Source organism: Synchiropus splendidus, chromosome 3 (assembly GCF_027744825.2).
Source record: "Synchiropus splendidus isolate RoL2022-P1 chromosome 3, RoL_Sspl_1.0, whole genome shotgun sequence".
In the NCBI taxonomy this organism is placed as follows: Eukaryota; Metazoa; Chordata; class Actinopteri; order Syngnathiformes; family Callionymidae; genus Synchiropus; species Synchiropus splendidus.
Window position 1 is genome coordinate 32,680,989 of NC_071336.1, and position 15,964 is coordinate 32,696,952.

The 15,964-nt window shown below is 44.3% G+C and overlaps 2 protein-coding genes across 3 annotated transcripts; one reads left to right on the forward strand and one right to left on the reverse strand.

Moving 5' to 3' along the window:
• Positions 1-1,711: 1,711 nt before the first annotated feature.
• LOC128756057 (carbonic anhydrase 1-like) lies at positions 1,712-8,554 on the reverse strand. Its single transcript, XM_053860207.1, has 7 exons — positions 8,379-8,554; positions 8,104-8,301; positions 4,149-4,267; positions 3,974-4,066; positions 3,771-3,833; positions 3,537-3,692; positions 1,712-1,907 (listed from the first exon to the last, which is right to left on the reverse strand). The coding sequence occupies exons 1-7, from the start codon at positions 8,410-8,412 to the stop codon at positions 1,788-1,790; spliced, it is 783 nt and encodes a 260-aa protein (XP_053716182.1). The 5' UTR covers positions 8,413-8,554; the 3' UTR covers positions 1,712-1,787.
• A 3,127-nt stretch (positions 8,555-11,681) lies between these two features.
• rbis (ribosomal biogenesis factor) lies at positions 11,682-13,259 on the forward strand. Of its 2 annotated transcripts, none has more exons than XM_053860593.1 (4): positions 11,682-11,850; positions 12,226-12,341; positions 12,405-12,521; positions 12,585-13,259. In XM_053860593.1, exons 2-4 carry the CDS (start codon positions 12,231-12,233, stop codon positions 12,651-12,653), a joined length of 297 nt encoding a protein of 98 aa, XP_053716568.1. In that variant the 5' UTR covers positions 11,682-11,850; positions 12,226-12,230; the 3' UTR covers positions 12,654-13,259. The 2 variants fall into 2 exon arrangements, with proteins under 2 accessions (XP_053716568.1, XP_053716569.1); XM_053860594.1 differs by lacking the exon at positions 11,682-11,850 and adding an exon at positions 11,866-12,103.
• The last annotated feature ends 2,705 nt before the right edge of the window (positions 13,260-15,964 follow it).

Genomic DNA, 15,964 nt, shown 5'->3' on the forward strand with positions numbered 1-15,964 from the left:
TCAAAACAGTCTAATGTTGACACCATTTTCTGCCACATATCGAGTGAATAAAAATGCAGTTGTGAAGAAGTGAAACCCATTTTTGTTTGTCCACACTGCTGTCAGAACATCTGAGCTGGCTCCTGAATCATAACTTTCACGTGTTGGTCATTCCTTCATTCATTCATCATCCGACCTTTTTCATTTTCCAATCATTGGCGATGACATCAGGTGACCCCGGTGACCCGGGCTGTGTGGTCTGATCCGGTCTCATTAACGGCCGCAGCAACAAGTGGAGAGCAGCTGTGAAAACGTGCTTCTCATGCGCCCGGAGAGAGAAAGTGAAGATCTCGAGTTTCTGTGAAGACTTTCGAGTCGAGGTGACGAGTCCGCAGGATGAACTCTTCATGACATTTTCACTCCCACGAGTCGTACGGTACGATGTGGTTCTGCGGACCTCACACCATGATGGGAGCCTTTGGATGAGAACACGTCATGACAACACGGATCATACTGAGCTCCGTGGTGGCTATTTCAGGTCTGGACTGTGACCTTTTCTTGTGACTTGATCGTCCGTTTATTTAGGACACTCTGTTTACCTCCCTCACACTGCTGTCTCTATTGTGCTGCGGAAGCTTGTCCCAGCTTCAGTCAGAGTCACCATTTAACTGCTTATTGGCCAATGGGAGGAAATCAGAGCACCCACACCATCAGACCCCTCATACAAAAAGGCCAGGAGCTCACTACTAAACCACTTGCTCCTCGCTGGGTTTGAACCTGCGACCTTCATGATGTTAGCTTACACAAATTTAAACTGTGACAAAAAATAATTTGAATATAATTTGTATTTAATCTAGTTTCTGAATTAGATTAAACAAGATTTAAAGTCATCATATTGTCCTCATGCTAAAACTCAACAGCTTTGATGTAGAGATCAAAATTTCATTTTAATATTTTTTATTGTGCTGCTCTCTCACAAATTTATTCTCCATTATTTTCTAAACATATCGAGTATATATTGTGCAATTTTTTCAGACTTCTGGATTCTATTTATTATGAACAGACACACACAGAAATGGACACGTTTGTCTTAAAATATATTTATTTCACTAATAAAATGCCCACTTCCAAAAATGTCACAACAAGTCCGCAGGACGGCCCAAAGTTGCGTACAAGCGCCTGTGCAATGTAAAATGTCAATTTTGGCTTCAGAAATCCTCGCAGGGCTGCAGAGCTTCACGCCTCACATTCTACCCTCGCCTTCCTCCCTTCTGCGTGTCGTCTGCGAATGTGCGCTTCAGCTTTTATGACAATCTTTATTTTATCTAAAAAAAGAGCAAGGAGGGACTGACTTGAGAAAATAGGATTCACTGACACCTAACGACAACAAAAACCACTGGTCACTTCTGCCTTTCAAAATTTCTTTATTGCTAGTTGTGATCTGTTCCTGTGGTGTGAAGTCAGTAAGCTGCTCGCGTGTTGTCTGCCGGGGGAGGGAGGGGGGGTTTCTGGGTCGGTCGGTGGTGATGGAGGCGGCTGGAGCGTCGCACAGAGCTGCAGCGATGTAGCGGCCGGCGGATGGCTGCCGGCGGAGTGTGTGTCCGAGTGTGTGTGTGGAGCTCCTCGGCCCTCATGAAGCTGCTCCCACTGCCTCCCCCCCCCCGTCGTCTTGTACATAAATAATTTCTACACTGGCATCCTTTTAATTTGGCGGCTTCCTCCTGTGGAGATATGTGTGCGTCCTCATGTGCGAGGTGACTGATGTGGAGGGGGTGGAGAAGGGCGAAGGGAAGGGGGGGGAGGGCTCTTCACTGGAATGAGGCACGGACGGCGCGGCCCTTCAGAGGCTGCGGGGGGCGGTAGTTGTCCACCATGCAGCGCTCCTCCTCACCGTCGCCGGAGAAGAGCAGGGTGCGGAATTTGGCCATCTGCGAAAAGAGAGAAGACGGTGATTTGTGGCTGGCCTCCTGCGACTGTCACTCACCGAAATAACCCCCAGTCTGCTGACTCACACCCGCCAGTTTGACCACTTGACACACAGCAGAGGCACTTCCAGGAATCCAACTGAGTCCAACTGCTGCCGGGAGATTTTAGTTTCGCTAACATTTCATGGACTATACTTTCATGAATACGTCTCAACTGGATGTGTTTGACTCACTGATGCAAAGTTGGACTCAGTTGAAGAGAGTCTCACAGTAGAGTTGCATGGCAGGAAATGGGATTGACTCATGAATGAAAGACTGTTTGCAGTCCCTATGACTACTGTTGCTATGAAGGAGCTTCGACTGACTCACAAATCTTCAAATCGCAGTCCCAGAGGGTAGAGTTGACCATGACTCTGCAGAAGTCGCACAGTGAGGATGTGTTCCAGTTCAGTGAGTCGGAGAATCCATGCCACACTGAGTACGTCACGTGAATCTGAAGTAGTTTTGAATCAGTGAAATACACTGAAAACAATTGCTTCCTGGTTTGAAATGCAGACTTCCCACCTCTTTAGTGCCCGAAACAGAGTTTGAGTCCCTGTGACTAAGTGAGTCGGACAGGAATATTGACTCATCAGAGCCCCACATGTCTGTGAGAAGCCATTTGACCAGTAGGTTGTGAATACTCATTTATATAATAATACATTTGATATATAAAACATACTAGCTGATACCATCGGTGGGAATGACTCGTGACTCAACTGTGACTTGAGTCGCAAACATGAAGTGGGACATTGATCTCAATGTTGAGTACTACAATCTGGAGAGAATCCATTTGACTTGGGTAACTACGCAGGTTTTTGGACCGACTTAAATGAGTCCCGGTAGCACGAGTCACTGAGCTGGAAGTGTTGGACTCATCTCTGTGAGAGAGTTGTGTGGGACCTAACCAGACCATGAGATTGGATTAGCTAAGCAGGAAGTGGGACTGACTCAAACCGAAGACTCACAAACAGAGTGAGTCCATGAGTCACAGGGCAGGAAGTGATACTGACTCATGTACATTGGTCAATCTATTACACAGAAAGTGTAAGTGACTCATGATCAAAGTTGCATCTGAGCTGAAGTTAATTCTATTTTCTAGTATAAGTACTTGCATTAATACAGTTGCAATTAAAAAAGGAAAAAGTAAAAACAAGAATTCTCACGGATCATTTTCAGACTGAACTTTGTCAGCAACACTTCCTCTCTGATTATCTAGCACCAGTTTGAGTTCAAAGGTCGTCTCCACGCTACTGACATGACTCACTTTCCGCCACAAGACAAGACCGTTCAGCAGTTTAGGATCTAGAAAAAGCACCTACAGCTTCACACCTACATATGTGAGACAGACACTTCCTGTTTGTTCCCACAAGCCACTGAGAAAGCCTGTGAACTCGGTCTGGTCCTGCTTCTCTTGGTTCACATGAGTGAAGCAGGTCGTGGTGTAGCGTTTCAGTCCACCACAAGGCTGCTTTTTTCTGGGCAGCTAATCCGAACAATTAAGTCCTTGATTTAGATCAGGTAGAAGAGGATTGGCTGTCGGGTTATTCTAGACGGCGGGAAACCGGCCAGAGGCCAACAAATCCCTGGTACCTGCTCGGAGCTGACGCTGATGGGCTCTTTGCAAACGATCCACTGGACGCTCTCCAGCAGAGGAGGAGTGGTGAGGGAGCCCTCGTATGTCCAGTAGTCCAGGGAGGACGGCAGCAGGGAAGCGGCCTCGAAGTTGGCGAAGGAAGTCTGCTTCCCCTGGATTCAACAACAAACAAAGATGAGGCTATTTAAAGACGCACAACACAAAAGATGCTGTCGCTGAAACACACGAACCTTGGCTTTGATGGAATCGAAAGCATCAATGACTTTCTGGAGGTTTGGGTTCGCAGCACCGATCTGGAAAATAAAGAGTTTGATTTGAGTTATGAGATGAGGACCTCCCTCTTCTCCAAGAAAATTCACAAGGAAGGATTGAGATTAGAAACGGTCAAAGCAGCGTCAATGATGGTCCAAAAGTAGAGGGTTTTGACTCAGACCTGCAGGAAGACTCCGACGACAGCGAGGCCATCGCCCTGGCTGGCGGCGTCGCCGAAGCTGGGGTATTTGGTGTTCCAGTGGACCAGGTGGAGCTGCACAGACAAGACCACGATGACTCACGGAACATGCTTCTCAGGGACTCATCATCCCGTCTCCACGAGTCACGACGCTCACCTCGGCGGGGAACTTGGCTCCGGCCACGGTGTGCTCGGAGCCCTTGTCGTCGGCGGCTCCCCAGTGGAAGTGGAACTGCTTGAGCCGGTAGACGCCAGAGATGGGTCCGTCGGTCAGAGCTGCGTGAAATCACATGACCACAATGTTGTCACCAAACATCAGAGCCCAAACCACGGCGGTCGAACATTTGTCATCATGCTGTTGTGTAACTCTGATCTCAAAAGACCGTCTGAGTCAATCACTAACAGATCGGGTTAACAAGTCACTCGGTCAGCGTCAACAGCTCTTCTGGACGGTGGTTGAATTGTGATTGCAAACTCTTTATAGACACACGCCAGCATATATAGGCTCACTTTCGCTTTCCTGCTCCGCTCAGAGTTGTATTCATTTTCAATCATCATAACCAGAGACTACACCAGCTGAGCTATTCAGTTAGAGAACGCAGGCTGTCAACAACGTGCTACGAGAATCAAACTAGCTTCCCATAACAATTTATTTCTCCAAAATTATTCTCAGGATATTGAGTTTGCAGCTCATCTATCGGAACATTCCGAGTCTAAGAAATGACTGATCGACACAGATCTTTTTGCCAAAATGTTCGCTGCTGCTGACCCTCGAGTCGCCCCTCAGACCTGCTCACATTCATGTCAACATTGTGTGTTAATAATTTACAAACTGTACTGTGGCAATAAATACAGCTCATGAGGTGCAGAGGCAACAGGTGTGGGTTAGTGTGGGTCCAAGCTGGGATTCTCTCTTGCTCTGTGCATACGACCCATGAAGGTCTTCACTACTGTTGCTCTTGTTGTCAAGTCTAACCCGAAGAATCTTGATCCTGAATAAACCTCTGTGGTTTTAGAACCCTGAATTTTTTTTGTCTTCTTTACCCAATATTATCGCACATCCTGTGCAAGAAAGACTATTTTATTTTGTTCTTTAGTATTATTTTGATTTCTTTAGCACCTTTATCTATCCTGCTCTAGCATTGCAAGTTACTAGTACTTTGTGTTAGTCTGCAGTTTCTCTCATCCCATGCATTTCACTGCATCGCAGACCCTGTGTTGAAAACACATGACAAATAAACTCATCTCGAAATCCTCCACGTCCAACCCATCCATCCACGTCTTCTCAAACCCTGAGAATATCTTGTGGATGACCTCTAAATTTGCAGAGAAGTGGACCTCTACACCTTTCATTGAAGGCCAACCAGGACTGAAACATGTTTGTTTTGACTCCATGAAAGATGCAGCTCACTATCTGAAAGCCTAAATGTCGCAGCGGTGTTGAAGTATCCAGCCCCAGATCTTGATCTAAAAGCTGGTGGTTCTCATTTGCTCTCGACTCCCAAAAGCACCATCAGGAAAGCAGTGGTCTGGACTGGACCACTAGACCTTTTGAGTGGAGGACCACCACCAAAATGACCAACATGTGCAGAAACTTACATTAAAATCTGTTCATATCCTTTTATATTTTGCTAAATAACAATCACATGACCCCCACTTGACGTTGGTAATAACACTACACTCTTCATGTTTCCATAAAACTCCACATAAAGGGAGGAAACTTCATTTAGACATGACCAGTATAAAGCTGTAATTAACCATGTGCTGGGCAGATCTGTAATTTTTCAGAGCACAAAATGCCAAACATTTACAGCAATAATGCAGAAAGTGTTTGCCACCAACAGCTCTGACTTCAGACCTCCCAGAACATGAAAGCTTCCATCCGAGCGGTCAGTTCTCACCATCCCAGATGTTGAACTCCAACTCAGCGTCTGCCGTTACGAAAGATTATTGTCCCACATCTGCTGTTTTTCTATTTCCATTCGAAGACAAAGCAAAGGCTTTGGGACTGATAAATAAGCCAAGTAATCTGAGGATGTGATGCTCATCCACTCGGCAGTGTTCGGCCCTGATGCATGACCCGATCAATCATCATGACGGCCGATAAGCACTTCTTTATTTAACATAATGGAAAATGCACGCCGATATAGAAAAGAGGCTTATTGTGATCCGCGCTGGCAGGTCTGAACCGTCACCGCGCCTCTATCCGCTCACATACATTGATTCTCCAGCCACCTGCTTTTGTTTGATCAGAGTTCAGGCTCAGGACATGACGTCGCGTCAACATCCAGGGGACTCACCACATCACGAGAAACTGGAAGGGATTTCGCAACCAGCCCCTCAGCAGTCGGGCAACCGAGCTGAGGCGGGTTGTTCTCAGCGTAGCCTTGGTCTGTCTGCGAGCGCTGACCTCGCCAACACAGTCGGCGTGGGAAAGTGGGTAAACATTACCAATTCAATTACGAGCTGCTGCGGGCTTTGTTGCGGGCTCCTGAATGGAACCCGCTCGCGTCTATTCAGACACTCAGCAGCTGGACACTGGCCCTTTATCAAGGACCCTATTAGCATAAAGACAATTAGCCGTCGAGTAATGACGGACAATCGGACTCCAAGAAAGAAAAAATAAATCTTCAGAGTGTGCAGCTGTTGGCCCACTAATGTGCGGAAAACCTGCCACCAACTCAGCTCTGTAGTCAACTCAGCAGGTCCCATGGAGCCACGGACACCTTCAACTTAATGGTCGCCTTCATAGGCAAACTGGTCATGAAAGAGGTGGCGTGCGTGGACGTAGACATTGACTAAATATAAGGTGCACTTTCGTCAACAAATAAAAATATTTTGAGGGTGGGTTGAACGGTGTCATGAACCAATCAGAACCAAGTGCAGCCCCGTCAAAACAAAACGTAAACAGTAATGCCAGCGTGAGGGTTGGGAATAGAAAGCAAAAAAAATCTGGCCTCATGCCAAGGCTGACAAGGTCTTGTGTTGTCAAACAGAGCCATACACAGCTTTTGCAGCGATAACCAGTTACAATAAAGCTACGCTGTGTACAAAAGTTGTGTGGCTGTGTAGTGCCGTATCTGTATGTAACTGCGGTTCTATGAGCCAGCGGCAGCCTTCAGCTCAAAACTCCTGGGGGGACCAGTGGTTATCATTCGCAGTACAGTTCCACCACTGCAACACAGTATGTAGCAAAGCCTTTTGTGCCTCGCTACAATATTGAAAGATGTTTACTGGCTCATGTTTCAATATGGCAGCTCTGCTTCAACAAAGCGAGCCGGACACCATAATAAAGTCACTGTTGTGAAGGTCAAAGGTCCTGTATTGCAGTGTTTGTGTTGCAGGTGCGTTTGTGGGATGAGAGGCAGAGTAGTCTTTGATCTAAAGCAGCTATCTTCACATGTTTTACATTGTCACGTGATGACATCACAGCGCCCCCTGAAGGCTTGCTAGATAGCCTGAGTGAAACCAACAAACTTCAGAGCTTTGATCAGCAGATTACACAAGAACATAAAGTCCGAAGCATCGTGCCAGCTAGCTCCTAACGTTTTTGACTAGGAAAGACTTCAAAAGTAGAGCAATTTCACATTTGCACCAGTTTGAATAAAGTGTAACTATTAAGTGAATTGTCGACTATCATGCTTATAAAGATTTTTAAAACGAGAAAAACAGAACGGATCTGCAGCAGAATCTTTCAAAAAACATTTTCAGAACACAACGCCTGTTTTATGATTTATGAGAGGCTCTGAACTGCAGTATGTGGCTTACAATTTTTTTTTAACATTTCAGACGTAATTTCAGGCACCATCTTCAATGTAGAATTAATATTTCTGACGGCACCCAATTCAAAATTAAACAGAATCTTAAAAAATAAATTCGATTAAATGGTGAAAGGAACTTTAAATAATAAATGCATCTTTAAAGTGACTCTGAAGAAAGTGTGCCACGTCTATATCCGAGTAAATAAATCATTCATTAGACGAGTATGAACCGTGAAACGCGTTCAATATGTCGTGTTCAATATAGAAGTAAATCGGTGGGAATCATGGTGAATGCCTCCGCAGCGCATTCGTGGATCGATACTGCGCGCGCGCGCGCGCATTCCTACTCACTCGAACTGTCCGCGTCGTCCACGAAGGTCACTTGGAAGGAATGTCCGTTGTTGAGAATGTCCAAGGTGTTGGAGGGGTCGTACTTGATGTTGAGGGGCTTCAGCTCGGCGTCGTATGTCGCCTCTCCGGGGACGATATCAATGGGAGACTGGCGTGGTCCGTTAGCCACCGGGAAATTATCTGCCCACTTGTCTGGTCCTGTGGAGGGAACGTTCAAGATTAGACGCGGATTGGAGGTCCGTTGTAGCGGCGCACCGTGCGCGCGTCCGTCTCACCGTTCTCGGCTGCGTATCCCCAAGCTTGAGCCATCGTTGCTTCTGTTCTTCTGCTTCTGTAATCCCTGAAATCAGCGAGTCGTCCTGAGCGCAAAGTGCCCGACGCTTGACAGCTGCGCTGCTTATATAGATTCCGAGCGCGTGTCAGGCTGGTGTTGGCCTCATGATGTCAGCAGCGACGATCGGGAGGAGTTTAGACGCGCAGCGACGCCGCGATGCTGCGGATCAATGATGCGCTCTGATGCGTAATGTGACGAGTGCAAGCGGGTCGCGCTCGGCTTCTGTCTCGTGATGCTGCGGCTCTGATCCTCTAATGTTGCGGCTTTGGTGCGCTGCACAACACGTCATGCTTGATAAATGGAACAACATATGGCGGGACCCTGCAGAATGGCGGAGGCAGAGCCGGCCCCACTATCGAGCAGACACCAGGTTTTAAGGGCCCCGAACCTCTATATTCTCACTGGTGCTCATATGTTTTTCTATTAGAATATATTAGAATATTTATTCCTAACACGCGCAAACAAAACTGAAACTCCACTCTGTTATTATTATTATTATTATTATTATTATTATTATTATTTAATAGTTTTGATAAAAAGAAATTTTTACACTTAAAATTAATAAGACAATAGCAAAGGCATGGAATTTGACACCAATACACTAACAAATATAAACATATGAAGTCTTATATAAAGTGGAAATCAATGATTTTAAGTGTGAAAGTGTTTCATTTTTTTAGGGTGGAGTTTGTGCTGCCTTAACCATGTTTCAGTGAATCATATTTTAATACCTTAAAAGACATTGATTTATTCATTGATATGATTTCTTTCTTTTTTTTTTTCTTTTCTTTTTTTGACCTACAAAATATGGAGCCTGCAGATTCACTTTAAGGGTCACAGCTCAGACAGATGTCACACCAGTGTCAGCTGACTCGTGTCCATTCTAGCCGAAGCTAGAGACTGGGCAACGGCCTGGTTGATATCGTATATCAGAGGATCAGATTCATGAAGATAAATTCACCAGTAAGTACAGGATGATCCAGTTGGGATAGTGCACTTTCTGGACCTGTCTATTTACAAATCATAAAAGCGAATATGAGCTTCAACTCCTCTTCTGCTACTGAAAACTACAGCCTAAATCCAAACATATAATTTAATATTTAACTTCAATCAAAGCAGCTCTGCTCACAACGGTTCATTTTATAAGGCAATGATCAGGAAGTCATGGCCTCCAGACCAGTTTATTTTCTCATCGAAGGGCCCTGTTTTACTGATCCTAAAACTCTCTGATGTACCGAAACATGTCTTCACAAATCATTAACAGAAACCAGGAATAATGTCCTGTGGTGATGATTCGGATGACTGGTACGTTCAGGTTCATGAAGTAACAGCAACAATTGGGCTGGTTTCCCAAGGTGTGAGAGAAGGATGGTCTCCGTGTCCATGTGTTGAGGTGAAAAAAAAAAGAGCTGAGCCAGAAGACAAACTCATCCAGCTACATTCCTGTTCTCTGCTTTGGTCACAAGCTTTATTGGAGAACTAGATCAAGCGGCTGAAACTGGTTTTCTCAGCTGAGGTGGTGGTGGTAGAGGTTCAGGTGACTTTATGGGATATACTGACTGGAAGGGGGCGCTCTCGCTTGACAGAATTCCCAGTGTCTCCAGGGACAAGAGCAGACTGCAGCGCATCGTACGTTCTGCTGAGATGGTGATGGGTTGCAGCCTGCCACCTCTTCAGGACCTGTATGTCTCCAGGACCCAGAGACGTGCAGGTGGGATCAGAGCCGACCCTTCTCACCCTGGACATGGACTGTTTGTTCCTCTTCCCTCTGGCAGGAGGCTACGGTCCATCCAGACCAGAACCTCCGTCACAGGAACAGCTTCCTCCCCTCGGCCGTCAGACTGTTGAATTCGTGAACAGCCTTGCTGTTTTATTTTATTTTATTTTATTTTTGTCAGCACTTTATTCCAAAACACTTTCCTAGTTGGTGGGCTCCCCACTGACCATGGCAATAAATTTGATTCTGATTCTGATTCTGAAGAGTTGGAGCAGGCTTCTGTGGAGGGGCACCTTTACTTCACCTGCTGCCCCCTCGACCCAAATGGATGCATACATCATGCCAAAAAATCAAATGTCAAATGTTGGAGGAAGTTTTCTGCTGTTCCTTTTACAATCGATTCCAGATCCTCCCCTCACCTGTGACCTCCATCCGTGACCAAAAAAGAAGTGATTCATTAACTTGCCACTCCTGAGCTTAATGATATCACAGAGAACAGTAGACCAGATGCTATAAACACACAATAGTATGAGACAGTTGGCCAGGTTTAGGTTTCTTTCTGCAGAGGGCAGATGACTGGCCTCCATATATTTGAATTTATTGATCTTTAAAATATATTTAATAAATAAAAATGCTGTAATTCAGGGGGTTGTCACCACTATAATATCATTTCGGAGAAACGGAAAATAAAAGCACTTCTGGTCACGCTCCAGTCGAGCAGGCGACTTCACCGGTGATTTGGATTCTCTACGCAAATGGGATCATGTTTTCTGCAGCGCTGCATGCAAAAAGCTGATTTGTATGTGTCTGCAGCTGCAGTGAGGAAGCTCGGAAAATAAACGTTGTGACGATCAAAAGCCACCCTTTTGTATATTTGACTCAATTCCATTTGTTTACATTAATAACGTAGTGACACATGAAGCGACATAAAAACATTCTGAGGTTTTATAGTGATGACTGCGACCGTTGTTCAATGAAAAAAAAAACGGTGTTAAGAAAACAGAATTATGAACGCAATAGTTAGAGACTGAGCAGTGGCCACCGCAAATTCATATTTATTACATTATATCAGAATCTGAAATAAATAATCACGGTTAGACGAACCGGTCGATTCGATCCTGTTGAACGGTACTTTACCGCCATCTTCTGCTGTAAAATGAAACATCACCATTAAAAAAAGCTCTACAGGCCTCTGTATTGTAGAGGTTTATTTTATTATAATCCGCGGCTACAATATCACTGAATATTGATTTGCAAAAGATTTAATTCGTCTCAATTAAAACAGAAGTTTATCAATATTCAGACGCCTTTTTAGCATTTTTTTTGTTGATTCTGGTTGTTTGTTGACAATTTAGCGCATAAATTACATCATTTTATAAGTTTAATTTAGTGTATTGTGGACGACGCTTCATAATATCGTGATTTAAAAAAAACAAAAACTGAACCAATAAAACGGAGGAGGAAAGGAACACGAAGACCTTCAAAGTAAGAGCGTTGTTGGTCCCCTCGGCTGAAAGCGCTTAAATGTTTGTTTGTCCTTTTCTAACGGACTAAGTATTTTAAAGAGAATAATCCACAATTGTGGCATTTTTTTCAGGCGTACTTGGCTGAAATGTGAAATTATAGTTAGCGTCGCGTGATGATGACGTCACCGGAGTCACGTTGCTGTCGACTGACACGCTTCATTTTAAATCAGGTTTGTATTTCTGTTGTTGTGGTTTTGTGGGATTTAAACCGAATTATTGACTCAAATTGCACTTGTTGGGATTAGCAGCCAAGTTTCGGTCTCGGTTTATTACGCTTTAATAACTCGTTCCACGTAACTAAATAAACAGCGCGTTGAAGATCGTTTGTTTGTATAGTATTGATAGTATACTGGAAAATGTTTTTATATTAACCTGCGAGTGATTCCCGATCGCTAAATGCTGTCTAATCTGAAGTGGAAAAACGTAAGTGATACACTGGTGTTACTTGAAAGTCTATTGCTGTTTGTAACTGTTATTGTAGTTGCCTCTTAAGCTCGACCTTAAGATGCAAAAACGAAACAAAAGCAGTCGTATTTTCTCTTCAGGTAAAATGGGGAAGAGTAAACAAAGAGGAAAGAAGCCCAAAAACGTCTTCCAGGTGGACGTCAAGCACGTGAAGCCCAAAAACAAAGCCAAACCAGTGAAGACGTCGCTCAAACATGTAAGTTTGAGTCGCGTTCAGGCAGTTGTCTTCCTCCGTCTGCAGCCAGATGTGTTTCTGCAGATGAACACCATCAGGAACGAGAAGGTGGAGAACCTGAACCAGATCTTCACCGAAGTCCAGCGTGACGTGAAGAGCGTGTCCAAGTCGGTCGCTCCTGAACCGAAGCAGCAAGTGAAGGTGACGACCCACCGGTCCAGAACTCGCACCAGTGCCGTCTTCTCACGTTCCTTGTGTGTTTAGATTGCCAAAGAGCCGGCGAAGGAATCCGTGAACGTGGACAACACAGCTCAACTCTTCGCTCAGCTGTAGGAAATGGACTCGGATGCTGAACATGTGAGCGATACTGGACTGAACTCTGCTGGGATTCTGCATCTTTTCAGCCACAAGTGATCTCCTGTGGTGGTTTCACCAGGACTCTCCTCCCCCACCTACATCTCTTTATCTACTGAATTCAGGCTCACAAATAAATCTTATCAGTGAAGGTCATGTCCCAGAAAAGCATCTGTTCTAAGGTCAGTTAATTTATTTGCTGTTTCCCCTCCTGGATCCACTGGTCCTGATCCCGGGCAGCGGGATCGTGTGGTGACTCGCGACTGTGGTCAGTCGTCAATGAGTCCGGAAGCAGAGTGAGACCTCCTGTGTAAACAAACCAGCGCTCCGTATAAATAAGCTGGAGGTGCTCAAGGTGAAGTGGAGATAAGGTGTCGCCTGAGTGACACTTTAATCTCCTCAAAGATTTTCGATTAGATGGTGGAGAGTCTGTCAGGTCTTTTTCATTGCTTCCTTCAAGGACCTTTGTGGCGCTTGGTGTGTCCGCTGATGTTTCACTACTCTCCGTTTTCATGCCCTGAAAACACTCATGATTGATGTGAAAATGCAGCTGAACCAGGATTTCTGATGTTTATGTGAAGAAAAAACGGTATTAAAATGAAAAAAAAAATATTAATGGAGTCACATTTTATTGATCTGCAGTGTCAAATTAGCCTGACCTGACCTCTGACCTTCAGTGGCATCTGCATGTTGCTTTGAAATACAAACTGAAGGGATCAAATTGTCCACCAGGTGGTGCTGCAGACTGAGCATATTGTCACGTTATCTCCAACCCGCCTTTCATTTATTCATATCTCCACCATATCTGCCCTATCTTTGCTCATTCATTCATCTCTTTTCAAATCTATCAAGTTCATATCAGACCTGCCATATATTCATCCGTCCATCGACACGTCAGTTTTTTTGAGCTCCAGAAATTCACCCATTCATCTTCCCACCTTTTTGTTCACTTCAATCTTCTGTTACTTATATGCCACAGTCATCCATTCATTTAACCTTTTCCTCTGTCCATCCAGCCTTTCATTCACTCAGTTCTGTGACCGTCTGTTTAGCCATTCATCTAGCCATGTTTTATCAATACCATATTGAATCTCCAATATTTTATCTTTTCCTCTCTACTCTCGAACACTATCAAATCATCCATTCATCCTTTCAATCGTCCAACCTTTAGTTCTATACATTATTCAAACAGCCCCCACATCATAAAACTGTCTTCCCCATCATCCAGTTGTCATCATCATCCAGGCCTTGTCAATGCTCCAAACTACATTCATCCATTCATATTTTGAATCTAGCCACTGAATACTGACAATTATTTCATTTTTTTATTGTCTGCTTTCTTTTCAGTCTCAAAAGTGTCAAGGATGTTCTCTATCCGTTCGTCATCTATTGTCTCATCCATTCACGAGGCGCATCGCTTTCCTCCATCCATTCCCCATTCAAAGCTTGATCTTCTCCTCATCCATTCAAAATAATTCACTTGTCTAATTCAGAAATCCATCCTTCAATCCAACTCATTCATCCATCCATGCCTCCTCATACATGACATAACATTTCTGCCATCATGCTTCCGTGTCCTTCTGTTCCTTCTGTGCCTTGTAACTATTTGTCTCTAAAGATGAACATTCATCCATTCACATAGTCTAGTTGTTGTTGTCGTCGTCGTCATCTTCCTCTCATGAAGTGTGGGGCTGTGGCAGTAAATTCACTTCTTCACAAGACGTCACACTTCTTCGTGGCTCGACGGAGGAGTTTGGCGGAGACAGATTAGAGCGACGGGTTAATTGTGTGGCAGTCGAGATCGAAATAATCTAAATTCTTTCAGGAGGTGAGTCACCTTCTCTCTTTGCTGCGCTGCTTCACTTGGAGGCGGAGCAACAAGGTCACTGAGAATCAAGTTAAATATTGAAAACCTCAAATGAGGCGTTTAAAATCATGAACGTCCACGTGGAGCCCGACTGTGTCAGAAGCAGGGGTCATGTGATCACCGCGGCTTCTCCAATTGACAGACCAGTCACACACCATCGCTCCCTCACTCCCTGCCCTCGGTTCTTACTTCCCTTCATCTGTGCTTTTTCCCACCCGTTCATGTATTCACCAGGTGGTGAAGCATCGCAGATTGTTTTTAGAATCGTCACAAACTTAACTGTTCATCACCTCATCCATTCATCTTCACACCCATCCACCATAAAACTATTTTTTTAATGGTGTCAGTCGGCTAATTCACCCATTCACTCATCCAGCTACCACTCAAATTTCATTCATTCATCAGGAATGACTCATCAATCTTTTCACTGCTGTCTATCCAGCATAAACTTCAATTCATCCATTCATCTTTTACATGTCTCAGCAAAGCTAGTGTTACCAGGTCCCTTGCATTCCTTTTTTATTCATTCATTTATAGCGTATCTTTTTTTTATATATTTAAATTTCAACCCATTCATTCATCCATTCTTTCATGAACTCATTTTTTTTCCATTGATCATCAGGTTGTTTCTGTGGAATAAGAGTGACTTTCTTTGTGCCTAACACAGAAAAAGGGGTGCAAATAAATACAAAAAACCCCAAACAAAATAAACATGAATAAATTTGTTTAAATACATGTCAATTTCTCTCTTATATATTTTTGTTTGCCTTATTTATTCCCACCAGTATTTCTGTTTTATGACATCAAACAATCATTGCTATTTCATCCATTCATAACCATTTATTATCACACGTATTGTCGTCATGAATTGCTAATAATCATCTGTCAACTCATCCATTCACCTTGGTACCAATCATGTATCTTAACAGTTTTCCCACATTCATCATTTCATCCATTCATCTGCAATTTATTTTTGTTACTTGAAAATGTTACATTATATTTTCATGTGTTCATCAATTTGAAATGTTCATCCATCTGTCCATTATTCATGCACAATGTCACCGCTCATAGCGTCACTTTATTCTTCACCCATTCATGCTCACAATGCTATTTTCCCTCCCATCTTTTCGCCCATCCACCACCTCAGCATCCATCATGGTGTGAGGTAAGTGAACCTCCTGCGTCTCATCCTTCATCCATTCATCATCTACCCATCGAGTCACACCTGTCCAAGTCTGAGAAGAGGGTGAATGTGAGTGTTTTAGAAGGCAGCGGATCTGCAGACGCGTAACAAGCAGTGGCAGAGCAACAGGTGTTCTGTGTTCCAGCGTTTGACAGGTGAGCAGCAGAACTGAGCCGCCTGCTCTCCACGACTCCTCTGAGCCTCTTCATGTATTCTCCCTCAAACACCAGCCGACCTGCA